The sequence below is a fragment of the Anomalospiza imberbis genome, chromosome 22 (genome assembly GCF_031753505.1).
Source record: "Anomalospiza imberbis isolate Cuckoo-Finch-1a 21T00152 chromosome 22, ASM3175350v1, whole genome shotgun sequence".
Taxonomy (NCBI): Eukaryota; Metazoa; Chordata; class Aves; order Passeriformes; family Viduidae; genus Anomalospiza; species Anomalospiza imberbis.
Genome location: NC_089702.1, coordinates 7,035,134 through 7,058,323, shown reverse-complemented (window position 1 = coordinate 7,058,323; position 23,190 = coordinate 7,035,134). Strand labels below are relative to the sequence as shown.

General features: G+C 63.9%; 3 protein-coding genes across 3 annotated transcripts in view; all 3 read right to left on the bottom strand.

The window, feature by feature from the left end:
- PDE1B (phosphodiesterase 1B) overlaps positions 1-23,190 on the bottom strand; it is a 214,943-nt gene that overhangs the window by 162,954 nt on the left and 28,799 nt on the right. The window lies entirely within an intron of this gene.
- NEUROD4 (neuronal differentiation 4) lies at positions 7,812-8,857 on the bottom strand. Its single transcript, XM_068212208.1, has one exon. It carries the CDS (start codon positions 8,790-8,792, stop codon positions 7,839-7,841), a length of 954 nt encoding a protein of 317 aa, XP_068068309.1. The 5' UTR covers positions 8,793-8,857; the 3' UTR covers positions 7,812-7,838.
- Positions 18,792-20,676, bottom strand: LOC137487103 (cell surface glycoprotein 1-like). The gene is made up of 3 exons (XM_068212743.1): positions 20,616-20,676; positions 18,888-20,391; positions 18,792-18,801 (listed from the first exon to the last, which is right to left on the bottom strand). The coding sequence occupies exons 1-3, from the start codon at positions 20,674-20,676 to the stop codon at positions 18,792-18,794; spliced, it is 1,575 nt and encodes a 524-aa protein (XP_068068844.1).

Below are 23,190 nucleotides of genomic sequence, written 5' to 3'. Positions count from 1 at the left end.
TCCAGCTCGGCCTAAGAGGATGAGGATGAGGAGGGGGATTTGCTAAACCGTTTAGGACCCTGGAGCTCTTCATCCACGGCGGTCCCGACGGGATCTGCAGCTGGATCCAGCCCCGGAGCGGCATCGCTGGGCAGATACCAAAAAACTGCTGGGTACATCCCAAAAAAATCACTGATCTGATCCCAAAAAACCACTGAGCCGATCTCAAAAAAACCGCTGGGCCAATCCCAAAAAATCACTAAGTCGATCCCAAAAAAGCCACTGGTCTGACCCCAAAAACACTGCCGGGTCAATCCCAAAAAAAAACCGCTGGGCCCATCCCAAAAATCCACTGGGCTGATCCCAAAAATCCACTGGGCTGATCCCAAAAAAACCGCTGGGCCCATCCCAAAAATCCACTGGACTGATCCCAAAAAAACTGCTGGGCCACTCTCAAAAAACTGCTGGTCTGATCCCAAAAAATCACTGAGCCGATCCCAAAAAACCCCGTGGGGATTCCTGCATTTGGGAACACCCCAAGGGTCTCAGCACCCTCCGGCACAGCCCCGAGCACCAAACGAAAGGAAAAACGACCCCAAAAATCCCAGCCCTGACGTGTCCCGGAGCATCCCCCAGCCCGGGGGTGCAGCGGGGAGGGGGTCACGCCCTGAAAGGTTTTTTTGGGATGGCAAATCCAGGGATTTATCCCAGGGATGGAAGGGGTGAGGGAGAGCAGAGTTGAGCCCCCCCCCCGAGACCCCCCAGCTGAGCCGGGGTTAATGAGGGAGCGGCCGTTGGTCCCATATGGACACGGGGACGGGGAGGGGGCGGCTCCCGCCCGCGTTTTGGGGCGGGGGGAGGCAGAGCCCACCCCCCCCACCCCCTCCTCGCGCTGCCGCGAGCCCCCCGAGGGGCGGGGGGAGGGCGCTGATCGCCCCCCCTCCCTCATCCCTCCCTCTCCAGGGATTGTTCCAAGGATGGAACAATCACAAAACCAAACCCTGGGGGCTTCCAGCACCCCAAACCTTGTCCCCGAGGGTCCCAACACCCCCAAATTTCATCTTCCAGGGGATCAAGCACCCCAAACCTTGTCCCCGGGGGTCCCAACACCCCCAAATTTTGTCCTCCGCGGGATTCTGCACCCCAGATTTGCCCCTCAGGGGCTCTGACACCCCACAGCGCATCCTCTGAGGGGTCCCCCAGGTGAGGGGGTTCCGGGGATGCCCAGGGGGTCTCGAGGATGCCCAGGACGTTTTGGGGATGCCCAGGGGGTGCTGGAGATACCCAGGGCGTGCCAGGGACGCCCAGGGGGTTTCGGGGGTGCCCGGGGGGTGCTGGAGTTGCCCAGGGGGTTTCGGGGGTGCCCGGGGGGTGCTGGAGTTGCCCAGGGGGTTTCGGGGGTGCCCGGGGGGTGCTGGAGTTGCCCAGGGGGTTTCGGGGTGCCCGGGGGGTGCTGGAGTTGCCCAGGGGGTTTCGGGGGTGCCCAGGGTTCCGGGGATGCCCAGGGGATGCTGGAGTTGCCCAGGCGGTGCCGGCACCGCTGGCCCGCAGCTGGCCCCGACGGCTGGGGACCCAAACCGGGATCGCGTCCGTTGCCCCCGCGCTGCCGCTCGTGGCCAGGAGCCCCCGGGGCCCCCTGGCACCCTCGTGTCGCCGCCCTCGGGGACGCGGAGCAGCGCGGAGCAGCCAACTGTTCCCCGGCGGGGCCGGCGGGCGCAGCCCCCGCTAATCCAATCCATCAGGGGGGTAATGAGCTATGAAAGTGTGGATTCAATTAAGGGGGATTGCGGCGGGAGGCAGCGCCCGGCGGCAGACGGCGAAAGGAGCCCGGGTCCCCTCTGAAAGGCTCCATCTGTGCCGCCGGGGCCCCTTTGTGCTCCCTGAAAGCGCCGCGGAGCCACAAAAGCCGCCGCGTCCCCGCCGGGCGAGGTTTCGGTGATTCCCCGGGGGAAACTGAGGCACGGGAGAGGAGCTCGTGGAGGGTTTGTGGGGCGGGGGGGGGGAATGGCGGAGCCGGCGCTCGGTGCTGGTTTGAGTTCACGGCGTGGTTTTGATTTGTGGGGTTTTGTGCGGGGACTCTGCGGGAAGAATCGAAGGCGGGGGTGCTCGAATGCAGGAATGGGTTGGGCTGGGAGGGACTTGAAGCCCATCCAGCGCCACCACTGCCGGGTCACAGGGTCACCTCCCCTTGTCCCTGCGTGCTCCAAACCCCCTTCAGACACTTCCAGGGATCCTCAGCTCCTCTGCGCACCCTGTGCCAGGCCCTCCCCACCCTCACAGGGAGGAATTTCACCCCAAAATCCCCCTAAATCTCCTCTCTGCCGTGTGAACTCCCCCCGACTCATTTGGGCTGGAAACACCCCCGAGACCTCCTCATCTCCCCCCCCCCCGATTACAACTTGGGAGGGATTGGCCCGGGGACGAGTTTAAAGATGGGATTATTGCTGTACAAATTCTGATTAAACCGCCCCCAAACCCTCCTGCAACATCGTTAAGCCGAGCTCTAATCTCGCCCGAGCAGAGACTCCGTCAATAACTCCAAATCTCCGCGCTGTTGGTTTATCTGGTGCGGATTAAGCCGGGAGCTTCCCAAACTTGTATTAGAGCAGGAAAAAAATAACCAAAGCTCGGAGGTTTTGTGAGAATTTGCCTTGGCAGCTACCAGGGAAGGGGCTGGATGGGGTTCCCGAAGTCTCCCAGGAGGGCTCCGGGGATCTGCCGGCACGGGGAGAACAGCCCCGATGCCACCCCCCGCCCTGCCGGGCCTGGGGACAGTTCCCAGTGTTCCCAGTGTTCCCAGCCCTCAGTGGCAGCACAGGGAACGGTTCCTGCCCTGGCTGGGGACCACGGATGGAGGGATGGACGGACAGGCAGATGGATGGATGGATGGACATAGGGATAGATGGACAGGGATGGATGGATGGATGGATGGATGGACGGACGGACAGATGGATGATGGATGGAGGGACAGATGGATGATGGATGGAGGGATGGATGGACACAGGGATGGATGGATGGACAGATGGATGGATGATGGATGGAGGGATAGATGGACACAGGGATGGATGGACGGACAGATGGATGGATGGATGGACATAGGGATATATGGACAGGGATGGATGGATGGATGGATGGACGGACAGATGGATGATGGATGGATGGACATAGGGATATATGGACGGGGATGGATGGATGGATGGATGGATGGATGGATGGACAGGGATGGATGGATGGATGAACAGATGGATGATGGATGGAGGGATGGATGGACACAGGGATGGAGGGACTGACAGACAGACAGATGGACAGACTCCATGGATGGATGGAATCCATGGATGGACGGACAGACAGATGGATGGATAGAATCCATGGACGGACAGACGGATGGACAGACTCCATGGATGGATGGACAGACAGATGGATGACGCCGCAGGAATGGGACACCCCACAGAGGAGACCCCCACCTTCACAGCCTCATCCAGGACCAACCCCTGGAGCTGACGGAGAGAAGAAACCGCTCCCGAGGGCCGCCAGGGTGACGGTGACAGGGGTTTTGCACCTGGAGGTCGCGGCCTTGCACGACCCCGTTTAACCCCCGGTTCCCCGGGGCCACCAGCGTGCCACCACCTCCATCCTCCCAGGACCACGGCGGCTCCTCTCCCCCCTCCAAACAACAGGAAAAGTTCGTTTGCCAAAATCCGCTGTCCCCACGAGGGAAAAGACGATTAAGTCAAGACCCCACAGCCCGATATCCCGGCTTAGTGGGAAAATCCGCGCGGTTTCCCGAGCCGGGCACATTAGGAGCTCCTGGCCGGCGGTGTTATCAGATTACAGACAAATATCAGAATTACAGCCCTGAAAGCCGGGCTTTAGGGGGGCTTAGCAATTATCCAGCCCTGGGCAGCCCCACCCTGCCAGGGAAACCAGGGCGACCCCTAACCGTGACCCCCGGGGCTGGGGGCTGGTCCCCAATGGGGGAGGTGGGACAGGGAGTCCCCTCCATGGGTCAGTGTCCCCTCTGTGGGTCAGTGTCCCCTCTATGGGTCAGGATGTCCCCTCCATGGGTCAGGGAGTCCCCTCCGTGGGTCAGTGTCCCCTCTATGGGTCAGGATGTCCCCTCCATTGGTCAGTGTCCCCTCTATGGGTCAGGATGTCCCCTGCATGGGACAGGGAGTCCCCTCCGTGGGTCAGTGTCCCCTCTATGGGTCAGGATGTCCCCTCCATTGGTCAGTGTCCCCTCTGTGGGTCAGTGTCCCCTCTATGGGTCAGGATGTCCCCTCCATGGGTCAGTGTCCCCTCCGTGGGTCAGTGTCCCCTCTATGGGTCAGGATGTCCCCTCTATGGGTCAGGATGTCTCCTCCATTGGTCAGTGTCCCCTCTGTGGGTCAGTGTCCCCTCTATGGGTCAGGATGTCCCCTCCATGGGTCAGTGTCCCCTCCTTTGGCTTTGGCCAGGGCTGGACCCCCCAACGCCCCCCCCGGGAATCCCCCAGGTGGGATGGAAGAGGAAGCTGCCCCCCGACCCCACCTGCCCCATGTCCCCTCACCTGTGGGACCCCTGGGGAGGGGCTGTGGGGTGTCCAAAGATCCACAGAGGGGACGAGGGACCCTCCCCACGGCCCCCGGGCTCGGCGCAGTGAGCGTGTCCGTCCTCAGCAGTGCCACCCCCCCCGTCCCGGCGTCCTGCGGGGACACGGGGGGCACCCCCACCCCCGGGTGCTCCGTGCCCCCTCCCCGCGCGAGCCGGGGGCCAGCTGTGCCCTCGCAGCGCGGGCCTGGCACGGCTCCTGCCCTGCTGGCACGGGCTGGGGCTGCTGGAAGGGCGCACACGTGCCCGGGGGAGCTGGCACCGAGCGGGCTTTGGCCACCGGCCAGCGGGAGAGGGGCCGGGGGGGCCGGGGGCACAGCTTGACCCTCGGCCCGGCCGCTGTCCTCAGCCCAGGGCTCCCAGGGCATCGCTGGGGCGGGGGCGGTGGTCCTGATGCCACCGGGGGGGGTGCGAGAGGGGCGTGGGGAGTGTCTGGCATGGAGCTGTGGGGGCGTGTGGGGCTCACGGGGGTGTCCCAGCCCTGGGTTGGTGTCCCAGCCCGGGGTTTGTGTCACAGCCCGGGGTTTCTGTCCCAGCCCGGTGTTGGTGTCCCACCCCTCTATTTCTGTCCCTCCGTGCACACGCGGCTGGGTGACACGTTGATGTCGCGTGGTCCCCCCCCCCCCACCACCTCCCCCGGAGCGGGGCAGGGTGAGCCCCCTCCCAGGTAAATCCAGTCCAGGTAGGTCCATCCCAGGCAGCTCCATCCCCGCCCGGCGCATCCCCATCCCTGTCCCTAAATCCCTTTTTTTGGGGACACACGAGGTCCCCCCCGCCCTCCGCCCGTGCTCGGCCCGCTTCTCGCTCGGAGCGGTCCCGCAGGGCCCCCCCGGCCCGGCTGCAGCTGCGGGGGCCCCCGGAGAGCCCCCCGCCCCCTGCCCGAGCCGGGCGCAGCTTGCGGGGCCGAGCGGCGGCGGCTCCCCCGGGCCCCGGCACAGCCGGCGCGGGGCCGGGGGACAGCGGGGCGGGACACGCGGAGCGGGGTCCCCACGCGAGGGGACGCGGGGGGGACGCGCCCCCAAGGCCGCCAGACGCTGCCGAGGGGTCGGGGCACAGCTGGAGAGGGACGGAGGGACTGCGGGGGAGGAGATGGGGTGAAGTCAGGACGGCCGTGTCCCCTCCGTGGAGCGGTTGGGACAAATCTCAGCTCCCCACATCCCCTCGGTACCCCGAGGGCTGTTCTGTACCCCCCTTCTTGCGACCCAAACTCCCCCCAGTATCCTGCTCTGCCCCGTTCCTGGTACCACAAATCCCCTCGGTACCCCCAGGGCTGTCCTGTACCCCCGTTTCTGGGACCCCAAATCAGTCCTGGGACCCCAGGACTGTGCTGTGCCCCATTTCCTGATACCCCAAATCCTCCCAGTACCCTTCTCTGCTCGTTTCCTGGGACCCCAAATCCCCCCAGCACCCTCAGGGCTCTGCTCTGCCCCATTCTTGGTACCCCAAATCCCCCCAGTGCCCCCAGGGCTGTCCTGTACGCCAGGTCCTGGGACCCCAAATCAGTCCTGGGACCCTCAGGGCTCTGCTCTGCCCCATTCTTGGTACCCCCAAATTCCCCCAATCCCACAGAGCCCGGCTCCAAGGTCAGGGATCCCAGCTGGACCCCAGCACAGGGCGCTCAGATCCTCTGGCAGCCCCCCACCCTCACCCCAGCCCCCCCAAAAAGAAGACAACAGCCCCAGGGCAAAGCTGCTTGAAACAAAACCACGACTTTATTTGAGCTAAAAACCCCAAATCTGCTCTCTTTACAAAAGGATAAAACATTTTCAGTACAAAAGGGAAGAAGCCCCAGGACCTGGGGGCTGGGCAGGGACCTCAAATCATCTCCAAATTCCCAACTTTATACAAAACCAGGGAGGTTTGGCCAGCCAGGCTCGCGAGGCCAGTGGGGCGTCAAAAATAGTTGCCTGGATTTTCTTTGAGAAACAAAATAAAATCGTTGCATAGCATTTAAAAGTTATTGCTCATCTCAAAATGCCCAGAGGAGTTGGGAGCTGTTGGCAGGATCCCAAATCCTTGGAATGGCCGTTAAATACGGAGTTAAATATGGAAATATTGGGGTTTATCACCAGCGGGGAAAAAAAAAATCAGGTGGTGAGGGAAATAAATTAAATAAATAATGGCTAATAAATAAACCTGGAGCACCAGCACGGCAAAAACCATGATGTCTCCAAGCAGAGAATTCCCACTACGAGCCTGGAAGGCGAAGGGGGAAAAACCTTGGGCATATCCCAGATTTCCGTGGAAAACAGGAGGAAATAAATTAGGATTCCTCACACACAGTGATTAATAAATAAAGCAGGGAATTAAGACAGGTTTTTGTTGGTGCTCAGGACTCAGAGCAGGGGAGGGGAAGCTGTGAACCGAGAGGAGACGAGGCCCTGGAAGGGAGAGGGGGTCGGTGGCTCCTGTTCCAGCTGGGATTGTGGGAGGGATCAGCAGGATCCCATCCACATCAGCGGGATCCCACCCAGACCAGTGGGATCCCACCCAGACCAGCGGGATCCCACCCAGACCAGCGGGATCCCACCCAGACCAGCGGGATCCCAATCCCATTGGGATTCTGGGAGGGATCACTGGGATCCCATTCGAGGTTCCCAGGTGTGTTGTGGGGCACAGGGCAGGGTGAGGTTGGGGAGGGGAGCAGTGGAGGGATGGCCACAGGGCCTGGCTGGGCCACCATCATGGGGCAATGGACCACTGTCCCTGGACACTGTCCTCCCATCCCTGGACATTGTCCCCCCCATCCCTGGACACTGTCCCCCCATTCCTGGACACTGTCCCCCCATCCCTGGACACTGTCCCCCCATCCATGATGGCAGAAGGAAAAGGTTCTCCCTGGAGTGGGAATTTTCCGTGCTGGTTTCCCACAAGTGTCCGTCTCATTCCCACCCGGCCACTGCTGGACTGGGAAATCCATGACCCTACTGGAGCTTGGGGAAGGGACAGTGGTCACCCCAAGGGGCAGGAGGGGCTGTGTCCCCACACCAGGGGGGACAGGGAGAGGATGGACAATCCCAGGGCTGGACCTGCTGTCAGGATGGACATCCCAGAGGCAGAAACACCTTCAGGAGCATCTCTGGGGGATGCAGCAGTGACCACTCAGAGTCCAGAATGGCTCCAGGGGACAGCTGGGACAGCAGCGCGGTGACACCGGCCACCTCCAGGGCCACGTCCTGCAGAGATGCTCAAGGTCCCTCACCCGTCTGTGTCCATCCCTGGGACGGCTCCACACCCGACTTCTCCCCGCCCCAAACCCGTGCCCAGCCCCGCTACTCGTTGAAGATGGCGCCGAGCTGGGGCCCGGCCACGTGGGGTGGGAAGGACTCGAAGCTGACGTCCAGCGGGATCTCGTAGCGGGGCACGGAGCTCTGGAAGTGGGAGCCGTGTCCGTGGCCTCCGGCCAGGCTGACCGAGGGGTAGTGGGCCATGAAGGGGTAGGATTTCTCCAGCTCCGGGGACCCGTCCTGCTTCAGGGAGAAGTTCCCGCTGATGCTCAGGGGCGGCGTCAGGGGCCCCTCGTAGGGAGGCGTGGAGCAGTCAGAGGGGTGGCTCCCGAAGGAAGCATCCACCAGGCTCTTGAAGGCCGGCGGCTTCAGGTGCAGCAGGTGGGACTCCATGGAGCCGTACGGGGGGCTGGGCAGCCCCTGGTAGCCAAAGGAGTGGCCAGCCAGGGCCGGCTCGCAGGGCTTCTCCTCGTGCTTCTCCACGAAGAGCGGCTGCGGGCCCAGCTGCAGGCAGCCGGCCACCAGGTTGCTGGTGGGCTGCGACAGCCCCTTGCACAGCATCTCCACGAAGCTCTTCCCCTCGGGCGTCTGCCCCGTCTCCAGCACCTCGGACAGGGCCCAGATGTAGTTCCTGGCCAGCCGCAGCGTCTCGATCTTGGAGAGCTTCTGGGTTTTGGAGTAGCAGGGCATGACCCTGCGCAGGTTGTCCAGGGCGTCGTTCAGGCCGTGCATCCTCGTGCGCTCCCGGGCGTTGGCCTTGACCCGCCGCGCCCGGAACCGCTCCAGCCTGGCCTTGGTCATCTTCTTCTTTTTGGGGCCCCTCCTCTTGGGCTTCTCGCCGTCCTCTTCCTCCTCCTCCTCCTCCTCCACGCTGTCGTGCTCCTCGGTCAGGGCCGGCACCAGCGCGAAGGGAGCGGTCCTGGTGTCCCCCTCCTTCAGCTCGGCCTTGGCTGCCGGCATTTCCTCCAGCCAGGCCTGGCTGCTGACGAGCTCGGCCATGTCCGAGGGCTTGGCGCAGGTCTGGGGCACCTGCAAGGGAGGGACGGGGACGTGGGGATGGATCCCAGAGGGAGAATCCTCAGAATGTTGGGAAAATCTCCCTCCAGGCCCACCAGCACCTGTGGATTCCTTTTTTCCACCTATTTCCCTCTCAATTTCCAGTGGATTTTATTTGGGAGATGCTGAATTTTACTTGGGAGATGCCTCTCCCTGAGCTCCAGCAACATTCCCAGAGCTTCCAACCATCCCTTTTCGGGGTGATTCCCACTCCTGAATCCCTTCCTGTCACACCCTCCACCCCGACTGTCACATGGGGGGGGGTGACAAAAGGGGGCTGGCAATTCCCGGTCAGAGATTTTCCTTCCCCGAGCCCTCGGTGGCGGCCCCAGGTCCCCATTAATCGGCCCCCCCAGATCCCATCACCGCCCCGGCTCATTCCATAAAGCTTTAGCCCCTAAGCAGCTTTGCTGGAAGTGCTGCCCGAGCCGCTGCTCCCCTTTCCCGAGCATCCCACGCGGAAAATCCCACTCTTAATATGCATGATGGGGCTCCCGGGCAGGATTAGGGTGTTAATTGCTGTTGTATCCCCAAAAGACTACGCGGCCCCAATTAACTCCTCGCGGAGCACCGGGGGTCTGGCCGAGGATGGGAAATCGAGGGGGGTGAGGGCAGAGAAGGATCGTTTTTGGGGTGAGGGGATGGGTCTGGCTGGTGCCGATTCCCTCTGGTGGGATGAGGGGATGGCCACATTGAGATCGGCCCCAAACCGCTGCAGATCGGTCCCAAAATCCCCCCAAGCTGCAGCCGGGGGTCCCTTTCCCCCCCATCCACGGGGGTCCTCCCACACCTCGCTGCTCCCGGGATCCATCCCGGGAGGAAATCCCCGAGTTTGGGGCTCCCTTCTCGAGGGAAAATCTCTCTCTTTGGAAGTCCCGTTGGGATTTTTAAGGGGATTTTGCTTTCTTTCTACAGAATATTGATTTCAAAATAAAAAAGGAAGAAATTACACAAAGAGGGAATTGCCTGAGGGAATCGCTTCCTTCGCCACCATCCCCTCCATCGCCAGCGAGACCCCGGCCCCGCCGCGCCCGGGGCTCACCGAACCCTCGCTGTGATCCCCCCCCCGGCCCCGGGACCGCGGCTCCGTCCCCAGCGGGTACCGGGGGCAGCGGCTGTGACCCCATCCCGCCCCTCAACTCCCCCCCGTGCCGGGGTCCCGCCGCTCCACCGTCGGGGCAGAGCCCCCCGCGCCATCCCGGGGGGACCGGGAGCACCGAGCGGCCGCGGAGCCCCGTCGGGGGCACCCCCGGAGCAGAGTACCGGGATCCCGGTCCGCCCTTACCTGGGCACCACAGCGAGTCCCCGCTGTCACTTGTGTCACTCGCCCGGGGACATGGCGGGGTCAGCCCCGGGGGCGCGGGCAGCTCCCGCCGAGCGGCACCGGGAGCGCACCGGGAGCGCAGCGGGCAGCGACGCCTCCGCGCTCGGGCGGTTTTGAGAGCTCCGCGCTGCCCGCGGCTCCTGCCCGGCCGCGGGTCCCGCGTGGCTCCTCCCACGGGGGGGAGTGACCGGACCCGGCTCCTCCCGCGGCCCCACCGGGACCCCGACGGCAGCGCCCGAGCGTCCCGGTGTTGGGGACTGGCGGGGGGGGACACCCCCGGTTATTGGGAACCCCTGGATGGGGGCTCGGGGACACCCTTGGCTCTTGGGAACCGCTAGGTGGGGACTCGGGGACACCCCCGGATCTTGGGAACCCCTGGGAGGGGACTCGGGGACACCCCCGGATCTTGGGAACCCCTGGGAGGGGACTCGGGGACACCCCCGGATCTTGGGAACCCCTGGATGGGGACTCGGGGACACCCCCGGATCTTGGGAGCCCTTGAGTGGGCCCCTTTGGATGGATCCCTCTGGATGAGCCCCTGAATGGACCCCCATGGATGGAGCCCCCGGATAGGGCCCCCCCTGGATGTCCCCCCCAGTTCACCCAGCCCCAGGACACCCCCGGCACTCGGTCCCCATCCCCCATCCCCCAGGACACGATGTGACAGTGCCACCAGCGCCACAGGCCTGGGGGGTGCCGTCACCCGCCGCTCCCCTCGCTGGGCACTGCCCTGGTGACACCGAGGGTGGCACCGAGGGTGGCACCGGCTCCCGCCCGGGTGCTGGGGATGGGCGCGGGGGCTGTGACCCCCTCGCGGCTGTAGTGAGAGAGCGAAGGGGAGTAATTAGCGCTCGGCAGAGCCAGAAGGGGCCCGGCCGGGCTGGGGACAGGCAGGGGAAGGGACCTCGGGGCTCGGCAGCCCCCGGGAAGGAAGAGCGGGGGGCAGAAAAAGACGACCCCCCCCCCGAAATTCCGGGGGTTCTGGGTCGTTTTACTTCGTCTGGGGACTGGGGGAGCCCCTCGGACCTGGCGTTCCCCCACCTTGGGGCAGGAGGTGCAAGCGGGGGACAGCGATGACACCCCAGTAATCATCCCCCTGACCCCCTCCTCATCCATCCGCTGCCCTCCAAATCCCTGCCAGCCCCGCAGGACCCTTCTCCGCTGCCTGGGAGCGCTGGGAATAGCGGCGGCGGCAGGCCGGGATTACGGGGAATACTAATTAATTCATTAGTCGGCTCCGCGGCTCCCTTCCCGGCGCGCGGCCCGGACGGCAGGAACAGATTGCGGCCGATAAATCTGCCTGTTGCGGGCCCCCCCTGACAGATGGCTCCAACAGGTCCCGGCACCCGCACAAAGGGGCCGGTGGGCGCCCCGGGGAAGGGGGGACACGGCCCGGGCTCCCCCGGGGCCGCGGGACCCCCGGGGGGTGCGGGGCATTGTCTGCGCCGGCCACGTGCCGCCGCTGAGCCCATTGTGCGGGGGCCCCGCAACTGTTGGGGTTACGGCGGCCGCGGCCCCCCCGGGAACGCTCGGCAAAGATGTTCCCTTCCCTCATGGCCTTCCTTTCCCTCATCCCCTTCTTCTCCTTCCTTTCTTCTTTCCCTTCCCCTTTCCCTTCCCTTATCCCTTTTTCCTTCCTTTCTTCTTCTCCTTCCCCCTTCCCTTCCCTTATCCCCTTCCCTTCTTCTTCTCCTTCCCCTTTCTTTCCTTTATCCCCTTCCCTTCCCTTTCTTCTTCCTCTTTCCCTTCCCTTATCCTCTTCTCCTTAATTTCTTCTTCCTTTATCCTCTTCCTTTCCCTTTCCTTTCTTTCTCCCCTTTCCCTTCCATTATCCCCTTTCCCTTCCATTATCCCCTTTCCCTTCCCTTCTCCTTCCTTTTTCCCCTTTCCCTTCTCCTTCCTTTCTTTTTCCCCTTCCCCTTCTCCCCTTCTCTTCTCCTTCTCTTTTCCCCTCTCTTCCCCTTTCCCTTCCCCTCCCCTCCCACGCCCAGGAACGGGCACAGCCCCCCCCAGCCCCGCCCGGGTGGGTGCTGGGGGTCCCCGCTGCGGGCAGCAGGGAAGCGTCACCCGTGTCACCCGTGTCACCCGTGTCACCCGTGTCACCCGTGTCACCCGTGCCCAGGGCAGGGGTCCCCAAATCCCCGGCTGTGCCCACCCCAGGAGCCGCCCACCTCCTCCCCAAAGCCCTCCCACTCCTGGGGACCCCCATAAGGATGGGGGGATGTCCCCCCCTCCCGCGTCCCCCCTTTCCATCCTCCTCCCACCCCATTTAACCCTTCCCTCTCTCGGGGGTCCCCTCACCCCACATCCCCCCCCCCCCCGCGCATTCCCTGGCACTGGTGACACCCCCAGCCCCGGTGCCCCTCTCTGCCGGGGGGGCTCTGGGCAGTGCGGACCCCCAGGGATGGGCAGTGCCTCCCCAGGGAAGGTGTGGCATGTCCGGAGCTTGTCCCTCCCGAAATATCCCCCACAACGTGACCCTTCCTCAGGGAAACACCCTGAAATCATCATCATCATCCTCATCCTCAAGGGGGACAAGAACAGCTCCACCAGGATTTAGGGGGACGCGGAGCCCTCCCAAAAGTTCCAGAAAAAGAAACTCGGGCTGCTCCACCTGGATGATGCCTCACGTGGACGCAGCTCCACCCGGGGGTGTTCCAGCTGGAAAAGGGGATGGAGCCACCCCAAAGGCACGGATTGAGCCGAGTTTGGGGCTGATGAGAACGAGGAAAGCTCATCCCGGCCCCGGCCCCGTGTCCCCCCCGGCCCGGTGTCCCGGGTGCCCCCGGCGGGGCCGCGGCCTGGAGGGGAGGGCAATTTCCAGAGTAAATATTGGCCGAGGCCCCCGCGGCCCGCCTGGAATTCCTGGGCCCGTGCGGAAGCGCAATTAGCGCGTATTAACGGGGTCTAATTTAATCCCGGCAGCTGCGCCCGGGCCGCCTCATTTGCATAACACTGGGGAATGCAATTAGGGAGAAATGAGGGCTTGGGGGGCCCCGGGCTTGGGGAGGGCGGGGGGCTGCGGCCAGCGCTCGGTGACCCGTGTTTGTCACTTTGAGCGATGGTGGCACCGGCGAGAGGTGGCGCGGGGGCGGCGGCGACAAAGGGACGCTGTCCCCGGGGTCCCCCTCGGCTGAGTTTTGGGGTCTCCAAACCCCAACCACGGGGTCCCGGAGGCTCCGGGGGGAATTTCCCCACCCCGATGGAAATTGTGGAAATGCTGGTGCTGGAGAAGGGGCTGGGGACACGCGGGGGGGACCTCCTGCCCCCCCAAAACGTCCGCGTGTGGGTAACAGAGTGGGGAGCACCTGACATGTGCGGGGTGAGCCTCTCGCATGGCTCCTGCCTCAGTTTCCCCTTCCTCAGGTTCCCCTTCCCCATTTTCCTGCTCCAGTTCCCCAGAGCTGGGAAGGAGGGAGAGAAAGGGGCAGGGAAAAAAGAACTTTGTGGAACAGAACCCCCTGGAGAGGAGCTTTTCCTGCCGGGAATCCCCCAGAACCTCCTTGAGAGGGGATTTTCCTGCTCGGAAACACCCCCAGAACCACCTCAGAGGGGCCTTTCCTGCCAGGAATCACTCATGGAATTGCACGTGGAATCGCGCAGGGAATCACATGGAATCAGACCGAGAATTTCACATGGAATTTCATGTGGGATCACAGGGAGTAAGCCATGGAATCACACAGGAAATTTCACAGGGAATCAGACCGGGAATCACCCATGGGATCCCACATGGAATCGCACAGGGAATCACCATGGGAATTGCAGATGGAATCACAGGGAACCACCTATGAAACAACACATGAAATCAGACCAAGAATTGCACATGGAATCATCCATGGAATCACAGGCAACCACATGAAATCAGACCGAGAATTGCACATGGAATCACACAGGGAATCACATGGAATCAGACTGGGAATCACACATTAAATCGTCCATGGAATTACAGAGAATCGCCCATGGAATCACACATGGAATCAGACTGGGAACGCACATTAAATCATCCATGGCATCACAGGGAATCAGACTGGGAATCACAGGGAATCACCCATGGAGCCGCACGTGGAGCCGCACGCCAGCGGCTCCCGCATCCCCGGGCCGGAGCTGACCTCTGCTGGCGGGAGCCCTCAGCAGCCGAGCCCCCCCCGGGTGTCCCCCGACCCGCTCGGGGGGTCCCCAGCGCCCCCATCCCGGCGGCAGCGGAGATTTGGGGGAGCCGGGACTTGTCCAGGCTGGGATCCACGGGCGGGGGGGCTCGAGAGGACCTGGGCGGCCTCTGCCGGGTGGGGTTGGGATTCGGCACTGCCGGGGGGATTTGGAGAATCAGAATTTGGGGTTCAGCACAGCCCTGGAGGGATTTGGAGAGTCGGGATTTGGGGTTCAGCAGTGCTCGGGGAGGGGGGGGGGGATTTGGAGAATCAGAATTTGCGTTTGGCACTGCCCTGGGGGTGCTGGGGGGATTTGGGGTCCCAGGAACGGGGGGTACAGCACAGCCCTGGGGTCCCAGGACACTGGGACAGGCCCAACCCGCACCCCTGGGTGCCACCCCAGTGTCCCCCCTCTGCTCTTCGCGGCCACGGCCACCCCTCACACACCCCGGGGGATCCCGACAAGGGGGTCCCCCCCTTCTTGGGACCGGTTCCTCCCGGCGCGGGGGCTCCCGGCGCCTGTCGCGACATTCCCAGGGCGTGGAAATTGTTCCTCCCCAAACGTGCCGCCCCTGGCCGGGCTCGGAGGAGGAAGAGGAGGAGGAGGAGGAAGAGGAGGAGGAGGCAGCCTTGGCACAGGCCGGGGCACTGCTGGCTGGACGGCGACCGCGGGCCCCAGATGTTGAGCTGCGGGCACGGCTTTGCCCGTTTGGCAGCGTCCTCGCCCAGCTGCCGCCCCTGTCCCGCGGCTCCGCAGCCGGGGCTGCCGAACCCCCCCGGAACGGCCCCTGATGTCCCCCGGGGCCCGCGGCGACACCTGGGCCAACCTGGCCCCGACCCAGGCGTGGAGCCGCGCCGGCATTCCCGGAGGGAACGGGGGATCCGCGCCAGCTCCGGGGAAAAATCCCTCGGGATGAGCGGCCCCGGCCCCTCCGCAGACACCGGGAGCAGGGGGGGCTTGGGGGGCCTTTTCCAGGGTCAAAGCTGAGACCCCGGGGGACCCCCGGCTCCCCGCGCAGCTCCGTGCAGGGAACGGGGATTTCCCGAGCCTTCCCAGGCAAATCCATTAATTACTCGATGAACCGAAATTAATTAGGATCGGTTCCTCCGAGTGCGGCTGCTCCCAGTGGGGTCCCCGCATCCGGCTGAGGCTCCAGCTCCAGGATCCACATCCCGGCTGACCTGGGGGTGCTCCCGAGGGGACGGGGGCTGGAGGGGGCATCGCGGGGTGCTCCTTGTCCCTGCTCCTTCCGAGGGACCCCCAGAGCCACCCCAACCCCATCCCTCCATCCCACCCCATCCCGGCCTTCAGACCCAGGAAAAACCTTCCCTGGCCTCGGAGGTGTGGGGTGGGGGCTGCACCCCAGTGCCCCCAGTATCCCCAGTGACCCCGACTCCCTTTACTGGGGACATCGCGGCCTTTTGGGGCCACCGCTCCGGGCGGGGACATCCCGGGAGCCAGCAGGAGGTCACGTGTTTGGATGTCACCACCTGGGAGCTGATGACGTCACTTCCACGTCACCACCTGGCAGCTGCTGATGTCACCTGGATGTCACCACCCTGCTGATCCCAAAACTCTGTGGGGTCCCCGAACTGCGCCCCCCCTCCGCCCCGCCCCGCTCCGTTTTTCTGCTCCGTCCTTTATTTGGGGTCAATTCCCGCGATTTGGGGACAGCGTCACGCCCGGCCCCGCGCCCCAGGTGGCCGCAGGTGACACTTTCACACCGGGTGGCCCCACCCGGGTGGGTCCCAGCAGCAGGAGCCTGATCCCAACCCCGCTGCAACCCCAAATCACGCTCGATTCCCCCTCGGGGGACAATGACAGCGCCAGGAGCTGTCGGGAACGACTTGTGCCACCTCCCTGGGGACATCCCACTCAGAGCCCGGCTCTGCTCACCGCCAGCTTTTTCCTGGGGAAAAAAAAAAAGAGAAAAAAAAAAACCACCCCAAACCAGCCGGAAAAGCAGATTTTTGTGAAGCTGTGAATTCTCTCACCTGCGCTGGGAGCTCACACCGAATTCATTTGTCCTCCCCCTCGGCGTCCCTGGGCCGGCTCCCAGCGGGGCTCTGCATCCCCCCCCAGCCTTTCCCTGGGGAAAAACGGCCCAAAAAACCGTCAGGTTTGGGGAAAAAGCTGCCCGGCAGCGGTGGGAGGTGGCGCGGTGAGATGTCAGCCAGAGAGGAGGAGGAGGATGAGGATGAGGATGAGGATGAGGATGAGGATGAGGCAGCTCTTCACTCCGGGATGAGGCATTTCCCTGTGCCGGGAGGGGCCGGGTTTGTTCCTAGAGGGGATTTATTGAGGGGGAAATCAGAAATTTCGGGTGTTCCCCCACCCTTGGAGAGCTGAGTGAGTTGGGGGTGAGCAGAGAGTGGAAACAGAGCCACGAGACGCCCTTTACTGGGCTCCCAAACTGGGAACCAGTGGGCACCAGTTCAGCCGCGTGGCCTGGGCCCGTGCGGGGTTTTTGGGGGGGACAACCCCCAGGACTTCCCGGAACCGGGAGCGGGCTGATCCCGGGCGGGGCCGAGGTCCCTCGGGAGGGTCCCGCGGCTCCCCAAAGACGCGGAGCTGCTCCCCCCAGCCCCCCCCCCCCCCCCCCATCTCCTCCCCCGACCTCCCGCTTCCCACGGAGCTGCCACCTCATCGCCATCGCCATGGAAACCGCAGCCCCCCGCCCCCCTCCGGGCAGGGCTCTGGCACAGCCGGGGGGTGCCAGAGCTGCCAATCCAACAGCTCGGCCCCCGTGCAGGGGGGGATGGGACCAACCGTGGCACCGGCGACATCCCCAGGGATTGTCTGGGACCCCCCCCCCCAACAAAGGCTGACGGTCACCCCCGCAGTGAGGAGAGACGGGAAAGGGACAAGGACAGGAGGTGCTGGGAGTGGCAGAGGGGACCAAGCTGTCCCCCGCCACCCCCCGGCCTCCCAGGGGTCCCCGTGTGCCACCCCCAGTGAGCTGGGGACCCCCGTGGGGACCCCCGAGCTGCCCCTGCCCGCCCTGGGAGAGCCTCGGGAGACAGCGACCCCCCCTAACCCCCCTAACGAGGGCCGGGCCCAGCTCCGGGCTGTGACCGAGAGTTTGGGGACGGGGAAGGGGGGCTGGGCGTTGGGGTCTGCGGCTCTGGGGTTTGCAGGACCCGGAGGCACAGCTGGGGCACAGCTGGAGGGGTCCCCGCGTCCCTGCGGAGCCGCGGGAGAGTCTCCGGGATGGATGAGGATGGAAGACGCGGCTGAAGACCCCAAAAAAGCGCAGCGGGATGGGGTGGGGGGGTCCTCGGTTCATTGTGCTGGCCCCGACCCCATTTCCCCCCACCCTCCAAGAGCCGGCAGGACACGACGGGCGGCGTTTGGGATCGGCTTTATTTGGGATGTGCGGGGCGGGGTGCGGGGGGTGCCTGGAGCGGGGAAAGCCGCGGGACGAGCCGGGAGCTCAGCGGGGGCAGCAGGATCCGTCCCCCGGCCCTGGGGGGAGCGCTCACGGTGCTCACCGCTCACCTGGAAAAGAGAAAACACAGCCGAGCTGAGCCCCGGCCCAGCACCCCCATCCCACCTTGGGACCCTCCCCAGCCGCCCCCCCACCCCCCCAGGCGCGGGGAGGGCCCGGGAGCCGTTCTGGGGCGCTGACCTCGGGGCAGCAGCCCGAGCCCCCGTGCGCACCCGAAGAGGTGGTTGCTCAGGCGGGTCACCAGCCAGTTAATCGCGTCCATCAGATGAGACAGGACCCCCTCGTTCTTCTCGGCTTCCTGCGCCTCTGCGGGGGCAAAACCGGGGGTCTCCAGCACCCCGAGGGGCTCCTCGCCCCCTCCTCGGGGTCACCCCCCCCCACCCAAAGCGGTGGCGCTGGCACCTGGCACGTCCTGACCCCCCCTGTGACGCCCCAGCAGTGCCACTGTCCCCTGTCCTGGCTCTGTCTGTGCCTCGGGGGGATCTGACCCTCCCGTTCCCTCCCCATCGGAGCTGGGACAGGGATTTGGGATCGTTCCCAACCCTCTGGAGCAAAGTGACCCCGCCTTGGAACAGAGACAGAACCCAAAGATCTGCCCTTCCCTGGGGGTCCGGGGAATTTAAGGGGGATCCCAAATTAGATCTGCCCTTTCCTGGGAGGTCTGGGGGATTTTAGGGGGATCCCAAACCAGATATGCCCTTTCCTGGGAGGTCCAGTGGGTTTTAGGGGGGTTCCAAACCAGATCTGACCTTCCCTGGGGGTCCAGGGGGTTTTAGGGGGGTCCCAAACCAGATCTGCCCTTCCCTGGGGGGTTCACGGGGTTTTGGGGGTTTGCAAACCTTTCAGTTTTTCTGCCAGTTCCACCAGGACACTTGGATCCACGCTGAGCTCCTCCGACTCCTCAGGGCCCTCTTCGGGATCCTCAGATTCCTCTGGGCTCTCTTCAGGATCCTCGGGCTCCTCAGGGCTCTCTTCAGGATCCTCAGATTCCTCTGGGCTCTCTTCAGGATCCTCGGGCTCCTCAGGGCTCTCTTCAGGATCTTCAGATTCCTCTGGGCTCTCTTCTGGATCCTCGGGCTCCTCAGGGTTTGCTTCAGGATCCTCAGGATCTTCAGACTCCTCAGGGCTCTCTTCAGGATCTTCAGATTCCTCTGGGCTCTCTTCAGGATCCTCGGGCTCCTCAGGGTTTGCTTCAGGATCCTCAGGATCTTCAGGATCTTCAGATTCCTCTGGGCTCTCTTCAGAATCCCCAGATTCCTCAGAGCTTTCTTCAGACTCCTCAGGGCTCTCTTCAGGATCTTCTGACTCCTCTGGGCTTTCTTCAGGATCCTCAGATTCCTCTGGGCCCTCTTCAGGATCCTCAGGCTCCTCAGGGTTTGCTTCAGAATCCTCGGGCTCCTCTGGGCCCTCTTCAGACTCCTCAGGGCTCTCTTCAGGATCTTCTGACTCCTCTGGGCTTTCTTCAGGATCCTCAGATTCCTCTGGGCTCTCTTCAGGATCCTCGGGCTCCTCAGGGTTTGCTTTGGGATCCTCGGACTCCTCTGGGCTCTCTTCAGAATCCTCAGGGCTCTCTTCAGGATCTTCTGAATCCTCTGGGCTCTCTTCAGGATCTTCTGACTCCTCTGGGCTTTCTTCGGGATCCTCAGATTCCTCTGGGCTCTCTTCAGGATCCTCGGATTCCTCTGGGCTCTCTTCAGGATCCTCGGATTCCTCAGGGCTTGCTTCTGGATCCTCGGACTCCTCTGGGCTCTCTTCAGGATCCTCGGGCTCCTCAGGGTTTGCTTCAGGATCCTCAGACTCCTCTGGGCTCTCTTCAGGATCTTCAGCCTCCTCTAGGCTCTCTTCAGAATCCTCGGATTCCTCTGGGCTCTCTTCAGAATCCTCGGATTCCTCTGGGCTCTCTTCAGGATCCTCAGATTCCTCTGGGCTCTCTTCAGGATCCTCGGATTCCTCAGGGCTTGCTTCTGGATCCTCGGACTCCTCTGGGCTCTCTTCAGGATCTTCTGACTCCTCTGGCCTTTCTTCAGCATCCTCAGATTCCTCTGGGCTCTCTTCAGGATCCTCAGACTCCTCACGGTTTGCTTCGGGATCCTCGGACTCCTCCAGGCTCTCTTCGGGATCCTCGGATTCCTCAAGGCTTGCTTCAGGATCCTCAGACTCCTCTGGGCTCTCTTCAGAATCCTCGGGCTCTGCGGGGTTCACTTCGGGTTCCTCCAGCTCCTGGGGTTCCTCGTTGGGGTCCAGCAGTCCCAGCAGCTCCTGGGGTTCCTCGTTGGGGTCCAACAGTCCCAGCAGCTCCTGGGGTTCCTCGTTGGGGTCCAGCAGTCCCAGCAGCTCCTGGGGTTCCTCGTTGGGGTCCAGCAGCCCCAGCAGCTCCTGGGGTTCCTCATTGGGAAACAGCGGCTCCGGCAGCTCCTGGGGTTCCTCGTTGGGGTCCAGCAGCCACCACAGCTCCTGGGGTTTCTCCTTGGGGTCCTCCAGCTCCTGTGGACCCTCATCAGGGTCCAGCAGCTCCTGAGGTTTCTCCCTGGGGTCCTCCAGCTCCTGTGGTCCCTCATCGGGGTCCAGCAGGTTGCCGAGCTCCGCCAGGAGTCCCTCGAAATCCAACTTCTCCACGGGGCCTGTGGGAAGAAGAGGAGAGGTGGCATCGCCCACCTGGGTGGGGGTCAGGAGCCCCAGGACCCCCCCCCCCCACCAGTCTGGTAACACCCTGGGCACCCTGACCCCCATCCCGCACCCACCAGGACCCCTCCAGTGCCACCCTGGTGCCACCCTGGTGCCACCCCAGTGCCACCCGCAGTGCCACCCCGGTGCCACCCCTGCACCACCCGTGTCCCCAGCTCACGGGCAGTGGCCAGGCTGCCCATGAGCCCGGCCAGCAGCAGCGCTGCCCAGAGCTTCATCATCGCGGCGGATTTCGGGCACGGATCGCAGCCGGGAGAGCACGGGGATGAGCCAGGACCGGGCTCTGCCCCTTATGAAGGGCTCGGGCACGTGTGGGATTTTCCAGGTGTGGGCAGGTGCCCGTGCCAGGCCGGGATTAGCCCGGATTAGCCCCGCAGCCCCCCCGGGCCAGCCCAGCCCCAGCCCGGAGCAGTTCCTGGCCCCCCCAGAGCTCTGTGGATCCCCCACTCCAGAGCACCCCGGTGCTCCCCAGAGTCTCCCAGGGCACCCCCGGTGACCCCACACGCCCTCCCAGCCCCCCAACACTGGGTCTACAGTGAAACTGATGGGAAAAGGACAGAAGGGGACATTTGGGGACATGGAAGGACACGGGGGATGGGGGGTGCGAAGCCAACCCCGTCCCAGCCCTGGTGGGGAGTGGGGATATTTGGGGGGGAGGTGATGGGAATTGTCCCACTGGAACACCAGGGGAGCGTGGCTCCGCTTGGGGAGTTGGAGCAGGGCAGCCCCGTCCCCTTTTGGGATGGGGGAGGAACATCCCCCTTCCCTTTTGGGATGGGGCAGAGCATCCCTGTTCCCATTTGGGATGGGGCAGGGGCGGCCCTGTCCCTTTTTGGGATGGGGCAGGAGTATCCCCGTTCCCTTTGGGATGGGGCAGGAGCAGCCCCATCCCCATTTGGGATTGGGGATGGAACTGGGGATGGATGTGGATAGGAACGGGGCTGGAGAGGGGCTGGATGGGGATGGGGATGGAATTGGGGATGGAATTTGGGATGGAATTGGGGCTGGAATTGGGGCTGGATGTGGACAGGGACAAGGCTGGATGTGGTGCCAGTGGGGACAGAGAACACCCCGCACCAAAGCCAGCCCCAAATGTAGGACACGGGGCCCTGCTGGCAGCTCCCCCCACTCCTTCCCTGCCCCCCCAGCAGCTCCTGCTCCCCGTGGGAAGTGGCTCCCACGGCTTGGCCACATCCTTCCTCTTGGCTGCCGAGCCGAGGGATGAATCCTGGGTGTTTTCCATCATCCCAGCGCCCGAGGGAGGATTTGTGCCACCTTCCTGCCTGTTCCTGGTGGCTCAGAGAGTCTCGTTCATTCCCGGTGGGAAGAGGAGGGTGAGGAGAGCCCAGCGGTGCCCCGGGCAGGGATTTGGGGCAGCCAGATCCGGGAGGCAGAGCCAGAGCCCCCAGCAGGGGATTGGAATCCTGGATCAGGGAGTTAATCCCCAAACCCTCGTGGGGAGGCAGAAACACCTCATGGCAAGAGGAACCCTTTTGTGCTGCTCCAGCACCCAGAAGTTCCCCATCCCATCTGATTAATTAATCTTAAATGGGCCCAAAATCCCCCTAAAACCCTCCTGGGAAGCACTGCGGGTGCCAAGGTATCTGTGAAATGTGCTGGAGCTGCTGATCCCTCCGTGCCAAGCTGGAGGAAGATGTCCCAGCGTGTCCCCAACCCCATCCTTGTCCCAGTCTGGTTCCCAGTGGGATGGGACTGGCCCTGGGTGTCCCAGGGATGGGTGACATCCCCAGGGGTTGGTGACATCCACCAGGGGTTGGTGACATCTGCCAGGGATTGGTGACACCCAAAAGGGTTGGTGACACCCCCAGGGGTTGGTGACATCTGCCAGGGGTTGGTGACACCCCCAGGGGTTGGTGACATCCCCAGGGGTTGGTGACATCTGCCAGGGGTTGGTGACACCCCCAGGGGTGGGTGACATCCACCAGAGGTTGGTGACACCCCCAGGGGTTGGTGACATCTGCTAGGGGTGGGTGACATCCACCAGAGGTTGGTGACATCTGCTAGGGGTTGGTGATATCCCCAGGGGTGGTCCCTGGGCTCAGCTCTGACCACCGAGGCTCTCCCAGAGGTGCCTGTAGCCCCCTCCAGGCTCTCCCAGCTAATCCCGGGTTTATTTCTGGGCCAAACCAGGGCCGGGCAGAGCCAGGGGCTGGAATGGGAACAGGAACGGGAACCAGGATGGGGCTGGCACTGGGGGGTCCCCAGTTTGGGGTGCCACTCTGCCCTGGGAGCGGGATGAATCCGATCCCCCCTGGGATTTGGGGCGCAGCCCCAGGACCGCGGGGATAATCCCGGAGCAGCCCCGGTGGGATGGGACCCTTCCCCCCGGGATTTGGGGTGCAGCCCCAGGACCGCGGGGATAATCCCGGAGCAGCCCCGGTGGGATGGGACCCTTCCCCCTGGGATTTGGGGTGCAACCCCAGGACCGCGGGGATAATCCCGGAGCAGCCCCGGTGGGATGGGACCCTTCCCCCCCGGGATTTGGGGTGCAGCCCCAGGGCCGCGGGGATAATCCCGGATCATCCCAGCCTGGCCGCTCTCCATGGGGAAGCCCCGGGGCTGCTGATCCAGCGGGATTTCCCTTTCCCAGGAGCTGCAGCCGGTGCCACCCTGGCACACCGAGGGTCCCGGGGGGGGAGGCCAGGACGGGGACAGCGACAGCCCGGGGACAAAGCGACCGTGGTGGCTCCTTCCCGAGCTCCCGGGGCTCGCAC